The 9,161-nt window shown below is 42.3% G+C and overlaps 1 protein-coding gene across 5 annotated transcripts in view; it reads left to right on the forward strand.

Annotated features, from left to right (window-relative positions):
* Positions 1-4,607, forward strand: part of MRPL22 (mitochondrial ribosomal protein L22) — a 23,325-nt gene extending 18,718 nt beyond the window's left edge. For all 5 annotated transcript variants that reach the window (XM_059699023.1, XM_059699022.1, XM_059699021.1 and 2 more), the window contains one exon: positions 4,310-4,607. In XM_059699023.1, coding sequence (XP_059555006.1) covers positions 4,310-4,521 — 212 coding nt within the window. In that variant the 3' untranslated portion in view covers positions 4,522-4,607. The remainder of the gene's footprint in view (positions 1-4,309) is intronic.
* Positions 4,608-9,161: the final 4,554 nt, after the last annotated feature.

The following is a 9,161-nucleotide window of genomic DNA, read 5'->3' on the forward strand; positions in this document are numbered from 1 at the left end:
CGAACCCGGGACCCTTGAGTCCACAGCCCGACGCTCTATCAACTGAGCCAAACCGGTCAGGGCGGGAGGATTCTTTTATCTAAAGATTAGAGGCCCGATGCATGAAATTTGTGCAATAGTAGGCCTTCCTTCCCTCGGCTGCCGGCACCGGCTTCCCTCTGGCACTTGGGACCCGGGCTTCTCTTGCAGCCCTGGCTTCTTCCGGAAGGTTGTCCAGAAGGACGTCCAGTCTAATTAGCATATTACGCTTTTATTATTATAGATATTTTAATTTCACGATATGGGCTAACTGCTTCTCTTCAAATAGAGGGAAAAGGGCTGGATTATTATGGGGGAAATTTGTTGTACCTTAGAGAATTTTTCAACAATTAGAGTAGAAAAAAAGTCATCTGAATTCCTCTTTGTCACATAACCTTTGTCCCAGTGGAGATACTTATTCTGGTTCAGTTGAAATCTCACGTCAGCTCATCTGGAATTGATGCTGCAACCACACCTACTTCTAAAATTCAAATGAGTTAAGATTCTCAATGGAAATATTTTAAAGCTGAAATTTTAAAATATTCTTATAACATGCATGGATGCAGAAGGAAATCAATCTGGTAACTCAGAAGATACAGGGCTGCAGTAGTTAATCATAAGCATTTTCTTCTGGGAGCAGCATGAATAAATAATACTGGGAGGGCCCAGAATTATTGGAAGAGGTGAAATGGATGAAGAGTAAGACCATTTGCTTAAAACCTCTTGGTGACCTTTCCTGTGCTATGCTGAATATAAAATCAGATTTAATTAATGTTATTCAATTTCATAGGAATGTGTGGGCTTCTTAGCTGAGAGACAACACTTTGTAATGGAATTCAGATACGAATGAAATAGAATTTGTCTTTAAATCCATTTTAATAATTGTAGTAGAGATAGGGTGAGGAGCTTAATCCTGTCCCCCCAAATGAATGAGCAAAGTCCATTTTTGCCATTGAGCAAAAATAAACATAATCCATCTACGTGAATGGGCCTTTAATTCATTGGTCTCATTATGCACATTTCTGTTGAAAAACCTCTGCCGTACCTGCACCCTCTTTTCATCTAATTCTGTGTAAAAAACTTTTAATTAGGGCTGGTAGTTTGGATTTGTTTTATAATTTTCTTTTCTTATTTTTTTGTTAATCTTTACCCGAGGATATTTTTCCCATTGATTTTTAGAGAGAGTGGAAGGGAGGAAGGGAAGGAGAGAGGGGGGGGGAGAGAGAGAGAGAGAGAGAGAGAGAGAGAGAGAGAGAGAGAGAAACATACATAGATATGAGAGAGACACATTGATTGGTTGGCTCCTGCACGTGTTGTGTGTGACCAGGGCCAGGGATTGAACCTGCAACCCTGGTATGTGCCCTTGATTGGGAATCGAACTCAAGACTCTAGTCTGAGTGCCCCAGGCCAGTGCACAGGCCAGTGCTCTAACCACTCAGGAACATTGGCCAGGGCAGGATTTGTTTTATGATTTTAAAAACTCATTTGTTAAGTATTTTATTGCCTAATCCCATTAGGAATGAAAAGAGGTGAGTGGAAAATGAACTATCTTACCATGACATATCAGGTACTGTATCCTCGTATTTGCCAAATTTCCTCGGTAAGAATCACCCGAGGTTCTTAGTAGAAATACAGATTTGTAGGCCTCACCACAGACTCACTGGATCTAAACCGTAGGGGAGAGGCCTGGGTAAGTACCCTAGTGATTCTTACTGATAAAATGTGGGAAACTGATTTATTTTATTGTATTTTTTGAAAAGGCTTAGACATTTTATTCCATAGACTTCTTTTAAGATTTGAAAGACTAACTACTTGTTGGCTACCATTTCATGTCAGCAGTCACCTAGAATAGGTAAGGATAGGTATTTATTTATTTATTTATTTATTTATTTATTTATTTAAATATATTTTATTGATTTTTTACAGAGAGGAAGGGAGAGAGATAGTTAGAAACATCGATCAGCCGCCTCCTGCACATCTCCTGCAGGGTATGTGCCCGCAACCTAGGTACATGCCCTTGACCGGAATCGAACCTGGGACCTTTCAGTCCGCAGGCTGACGCTCTATCCACTGAGCCAAACCGGTTTCGGCAAGGATAGGTATTTAAAGGAAGTGCTTTTGGGTAGCATATGTTCTCATTATACAGTAATTCCTTCAGATGCCTGACATCCGTCTAAAGCTAATACCCGGTGTTGCATGACCACAGACTTTGAAAGTTCATTTCCCCTTCAAACTTATAATGATGACTAATGACACTGTGAATAGCCTTAACAAGTGGACATGGACTAATAAAATGTCACTGCTTAATGATTCATGGCATCTAAAGTGATTCACTAGAGAAAGTGATCGACTGACTTTGTAAATCAGTCTTCTGGGCTAAGAGTGATGAAGTGGGGAAGGGAGAGTTTTTAATGTTAAAATGTCAAGGTTCTCAATTACCTAAATGCTAGTGATTGGAAATATTGACATTATTTTAACTACATGGTACCTATTGGACATTACCTTTAGAAGGTTGTCCCTATTTTTGAGATGTCTTAATGTTTTCTCTTTCATTCAAAAAGCATTCGAGTACCTTCCATGTTCACTCTACACACACCGGTGATGGGATGTAGCAGTTTCAAACCTTTAGCGCCTGTCCTTTTGTTCTTATGCAGTAGTAGCACTTTGGAAGGATACATGGATTGTTCTGAACTGGAACAAAACTGTGTACACTGTTAGTATTATATGTTCTTGGAAAACTTTGAATCTTATTTTATAATTTGAGCAAACTTATCAGAGATGTCTGTATTGGAAATATTATATTAGTTAGCAGAGGATGTATTATAAAATCATTTCTATTTCTTGTGCAGCATGAATTTCTGGGGCATTACAAAAGGAGTAGAAGTTTGGTTGAAGAAGTGATTTTACAGGGGAAACGTGAACACTTACACAAGATAGCATATGGTTGGGACCAAAAGGAGTAATACAGATAAATGTATTGCAGTAGAGAAGAGGAGGTCAGTATGGGTTAGAATAGTCATGGAGATTTTCTAGAAAAATTACATTTTGAAGATAGGCTTTTGAAAGAGTGTTCATGAGAAAAGATTGTCAAGCTGAGGTAATTGCATAAGCAAAGGCACCTAGGTTGTCAAGTGCATACTTCGATATAGTCCCTGTATCGAAAAAGTTATGTCACAGTAAGAATATGCAAATGGAAAGTACTGAAGTGGGTGAATTTTATATGTAGTCTATAGATTTTGCCTTCTTAAAAGGCTTATTAAGTTAACTAAAAAAAGTAATTAAGTAAATTCAGAAAATAGTAGGAGGTGGTTACTACTCTGATTTACTGTGGGTGAACAGATTTCCTTTTATGGACTATTTAAAACTTTTCTTCAAATTTTACAAAGTCAAACTTTGCCATGCAGAGTGGGAAATGGGAGTTGAGGGGCAGCTGCAATGCAGGAGTTCTTAAAACTGTCTGGAAATCAGAATGGGGCCTGTGGGAGTGGTGGTGTTTGCTCAGGATGTGATTTCCAAGCCCACCTCAAAGGTACTAAATTAGAATCTCCAGGGGTGGGGTCTTAGCATTAGCATTTAAAATATAGTCCGCAGGTTAGTTTGATCTGGCTAGCCCAAGAACCAGCATTTGGGAACTATTGGTTCCAGGGGCTTTCATCATAATTAGAATAAAATAAAAACTCCTTACCTCAATCTACAGGGCTGTATGTAATGTTGCCTTCATCTGATCTCTTTCCCTTGTTTGTACCACTTGTCACCTTACTTACTATGCTCCAACAGGCTGGTCTCTCTGTTCCTAAAACAGCCCAAACCCAGTGCCACGATTGGGCCTTTGCACGTGCTGTTCCCTCTGCCTGGAACAATTCACCCATAGACATTTGCCTGGATGATTCATTCTGATCTTAGATCAAATGTTTCTTCTTCAAGGGTGCCCCTTGACACCCCCTTATCTAAAGTTGCCCCCAACACCCCATCAGTTTTATTTTGCTCGTAGCACCTGTCACTAACGGAAGTGGGCACGTTTACTTTCTGTCTCCTCTGTAGTGTACACTGCATGGAGGCAGGGTCCTTGCTAGTCTCATCCACTCTGTTTCTCCAACACCTAGAAGACAGCCTGGTCCTTAGTGAGTGCCCAGGAGATACTTGCTTTGAGACAAGCCTGCTCTAGCCAGCCAGCAAGCTCATGTAGTCTTAGAATCCAGTCAAGGAAAGGACAGAAATTGCTCAACTGATCAAGCTCGAGTCTCGTGAGCACAGTCATTTCCCGTAATTCTCCTTTTTCTTCCCTGTCTAGCTGTGTCCACCTCAGGCCGAGGCCAGTACCTGAAACGCATTCGATACCATGGCAGAGGTCGCTTTGGGATCATGGAGAAGGTTTATTGCCATTATTTTGTGAAGCTGGTAGAAGGCCCTCCACCTTTACCTGAACCACCAAAGACAGCGGTCACCCATGCCAAAGAATACATTCAGCAGCTTCGGAACCGGACCATCATTCACACTCTATGATGGCGGCATTCAGACTCCACAGTGTGTATAGTTTGCCATTTATTTCCTGAAAACAAACAGTGATTAAAGACAGATGCTTTTTATGACTTGTCATTGAGTTATTGAAATACGAGGTACAACTGCTTTTTGTCTGTATGAGATTGCCCGTCTCTCTGAGCCTCTGGATATATTTTATGCATTTGCAACTTGGAAGGGGAAATCTGCCTTAGACATAGTAACAGACTGGAATTCACTAGGCTTTTTGAAGGGAATATTAACTTTCCAACTAGTGTCCTACAGGTGGAAGTTTGATACTGAACATGAGTAGGTTACAGGATAAGAACGCTTATCCATATTTCTCTCATTTTCCCTTGGGAATGGAGGGGTGTGGCGCTGGGCGTACCTGCATGTTGTGTTATTGCAGCATTTTAGGGCATCCTCTGGTTCTGTCTTTCCTTTCACTGTTGGTCTGGGCCAGTGGGCGGCAAACCCATCAGTCAGCAGAGCCAAACCTCAACAGTACAACGATTGAAATTTCTTTTGAGAGCCAAATTTTTAAACTTATACTATATAGGTAGGTACATTGTTATTAACTTAATTAGGGTACTCCTAAGGCTTAGGAAGAGCCACACTCAAGGGGCCAAAGAGCCGCATGTGGCTCGAGAGCTGCAGTTTGCTGACCACGGGTATAGGCCAATGGATGAGGGATTATATTTTCCTTTACTGTTTTAGTAGTAACTTGAAATTACAGGAGTTTATTACATACATTTAACATAAAACTTCAAAAACCCTTAACTCAGAAAGTTTTCTCCTAGGTATTAATACTGTTTTCATGTTCCATTCTAACAATGCTTTCTAGAGGTTGGATATCTTATTTAGGATTGATTCATTTTTTTCAGAGTAAATTCAATTACTGAGAGGAATTGAAGCAATCTCAGCATTGCATTCTAAGCGGGGCAGTAGGTGGTGCTCACTTACCTTTTGTTAGCAGAACAGTGTTAGTATTAAATTAGTGCTCAGCACTTCCTGGCTGTCAGTGATATACCTGTTTCATTGACAGGAAGCTGCTCTGTCCACAGCCCTAGTTCAGTGTTTCTCAGACTTTCGTATGCAGAGGAAGTCTGGGTGCTTGCTCGTTAATGTAGAGTCTCAGTTTTGTTCCAGTGATTCTGATTCACTTGATCTTGTTAACTTTTTTAAATTAAAAAGAATTTTTTTATTGTCAGTGTCCTCCAGCCGGAGACCACCATGAACACAACTGCAGCTGAACAGGTTCCGGTTGTTGTGTCGAGTGGAGAACAGACACCATGGGGAGCCATGTTGTCTCAACAAGAAGGTGTTAGAACTGCTGGGTTGGATGATTTGTGGACAGTCCAGCGAAACAAGGGGCTGCTCTAGGCTGGGTGCTGCTGCAAAGTGTGTGTGGCAGTGAGAATTCTGTGGTGATCTCAATACATTTTATATATTGGGAGGGCAAGCTAGGGTGAGAAAAAAGGCATAATTGGTAAGGAATTACTAGTCACTCGTTTTAACCAAGAGGGGGATGTTTGGTATTTGTGGGTGTCACAGTGACCCTGTTTTTGTCTGTGCTTAGACAAAGTTATGGACGGTATGGGCTCGCTTTACCTCATTTACTCACGGCCTCAGAGTGGCCTTGTCCGAGTTGGCGTTCTGTGAGCCGTGTATGTCCGCACGGAGGACTGCGTGGCCTAGTTGCGAGAGCTTTTTTTCTTTCTCACATTAAAAGGGGGTTGGAGTATCTGTTGAGTAAGAGAAATTATTGTACCTGCCTCAGGTATCATCATACTTAACGGTAAAGCTCTGGTGTTTTCTACCAAAGTCAGGTAAGGTCAGGTGTGCCCACTATCCATGGCCATTTAATATTTCCTGAAAGTTTAGTCAACACAGCAAGTCAAAATGAAATAAGAGAAAAATCTTTGGCAAGGAGGAGACAAAGTATTACTTGTATATACTTGTCTACCAAGGAACTCAAGAAAATAAACTGAAAAATTATTAGAAGTAAGGAGAGTTCAATAAAGCAGTTGGGTACAAAATCACTATATAAAAATCAATGCCTATCCTTAAGACAACAAATATCAGCAAATAAAAAATTTTTTAAAGGCATTAAAATAAAGAAAATATAAAAAATATCTAGGAATAAACTTGACATAAGAAATGTATATAGGACCCATATAAATAAAACTGTAAAACTTTACTGGGGAAATTGAAGATTTAAATAAGTGGTAGCGCATACCACATTATTGGATGGCACAACTCAATAATTCAGCCGGTGCAATTCTAATAAAAATGTCGAAACTGAGGCGTTCCGGATGTCGCGTGGTCTGTTGACCCGGGGCGGGGCATAAAAAAAATGTCGAAAGTATTTTTTTTTAACTGGACAATATAATTCTAGGGTCACCTGGGGAGCTTAATAAAAGGCTGAAGAATTTTTGGGAGGTTGAGGGGTGATTTACACTGCTAGAAAGAGATTTATCAAAGCAGCATGATTCCTGTGGAAGAATAAAAATAGCTTCATACAGGTTCAGGTGTACATTTGTTATGGGATACAGGTGGAATTTAATGCTCGTATGCTTCTTAGGATGTGGCATGCTGCTCAGCACATCCTTCCGGCCCTACCATGAGAACATGATAAACTGCAAAATCATTACTTTTGTTCAGCCCATGAGAAAGGTGAGTTTGTGAGGCAACCAAAGAGAGGCCCCTCGGAGGAGAGGTGAGCTACACAGACTGTCTCCTCTGGCCGAGCACAGGGCAGAGGCACCACCACTGTCCACAGGGGTGAGAAGAGATGGCTACCCTGTAACAGACTAAAAACCCCCACGTGGGGTCTGGAATAGCTGAGATAGTGCAGGAGATCGCACTCAGCTGCAAACTTCTCTCCAGACTCCCAACGGGTCAGGCAGGAGACTGGTTCTCCAGCTCTCTTCTGAGGCACAGGCCAGGGGGGACAGTCAATGGTTCTGAGCACAAATGCCATGGAATTCCCTGGATTCTTAGGAAATCAGTGGATGAAAATATCAGTGGAGAGCAGCTATTTAGAATGACACTCCGTGATGGTAGTGTGAGTGATGTCAGGATGTCTAAACGAGATAAGGTTCATGACATGGGCCAGCCTTGGTGAGCAGGTTCTAATCTGAGCAAAACTTCTCTGACCCAGCCCCGCATCACAGAAGCTATGGGTCCAGAGCTCGGCACAGGCAGGGCACAGATGAGAGCGCAGTGGGGAGCTTTGGTTAAGTCCCAGGAGCCTGGGGAGCCCCACTACCCCTTCCCAGTGATGAGAGTGGAGGTGAGAGAGCGGCCCCTCTGGAGTTTGTGCAGAAGCAGAGCTTGACTTGAGTAAGCAGCTGGACACATTATATCCAGTTCCCTGTTCTGAGAAGGAAGGTGTTGGTGCAATGGGAGTGTTAATGTGGCATTTCCTTTAATGACTGGTTTTCCCTTAAGCCAGTGGTGTTAATTTGTGTTAATGGAGAGGAGAAAGCCCATTACTGAGTGAAATATAGACATCTATGGGCCTAAAACCATATAGCTCAGTGTTTACCCCTCTCCCATCTCTGCCACCTTCTCTAATATTTTCTCCCACGGTTTACAACCCTCCAGTGACCTTCCACAGGCTTCAGGACAAAGTTCTAGCTAGGGACCCCAGAGAATTTGACCAGCTTATTTCACTCTGCTTACTGTCTCCAAGGTTCATCCACGCTGTAGCAGGGGTCAGAACTCCCTTCCTAAGGCGGAAGAATATTTCATTGTAGGCACCTACCACATTTTATCTGCTCCTTCGTCCATCGATGGACATGGCGGGTGCTTCCTTCTGGTGGCTGTTGTGAATAATAGTTACAAGCTTGGGAGTACAAATACCTGTTCCGGTCCCTGCTGTCACTTCTTTTGGGTACAGACGCAGAAGTGGAATTGCTGGATCACGTGGTAATGCTACGTGAAGTCTTTTGAAGGACCACCAAACGGTTTTCCCCAGTGGCTGCATCATTTTATGTTCCCATCCACAGTGCACAAGTGTCCGCATTTTTCCACACCCTCACCAACACTTTTTGTTTATTTGTTTTATAATCGCCAGCCTAATGGGTGTGAAGTGGTATCTCGTTGTGGCAAAACTGGTTTTTAGGTGAGAGATAGTCACATGGCACTGCCAAGTAGATGCTTGGCTACATCAGGCAGGATTTCCAAAGAGGTCTTTCTAGCCCACAGGCCAGGGTCAATCCCACAGCGGGTCTTAGTAAATGCCTGGCCCTGTGGACCTACTGTGCTCGTTAAGGTGTCCAGCCCGCGCGCCCCCCCCGCCCCCCCCCCCCCCCCCCCCGCCTCCCCGCAGGCCTACTATTTGAGGATGTGAGCGGCTGGGCTTTTGAGTTCACTTTTGGTGAACAAATACCATCTTGTACCTGGTTCTCTCTAATCCATATTGCAGCTCCAGTCGAAATTAACCAAGAATAACTAAATCTGAGCCTCAAATAGAAGTGGTGGAAAACCTCCAAAAGTGGGAATTTATTGTCAGGGTTTTGGAAGGTTATCCAGCTGAAATCAAATAGATTTGATGATCTTTTAGAGTGAACGGGAGGCATTTTTGTTTGTTTTCCCTTTTAACAAAGAAAATGCAGCTTTAAAGTGTTTTTCAATTTCTT

The sequence above is a fragment of the Myotis daubentonii genome, chromosome 5 (assembly GCF_963259705.1).
Source record: "Myotis daubentonii chromosome 5, mMyoDau2.1, whole genome shotgun sequence".
Lineage (NCBI taxonomy): Eukaryota > Metazoa > Chordata > Mammalia > Chiroptera > Vespertilionidae > Myotis > Myotis daubentonii.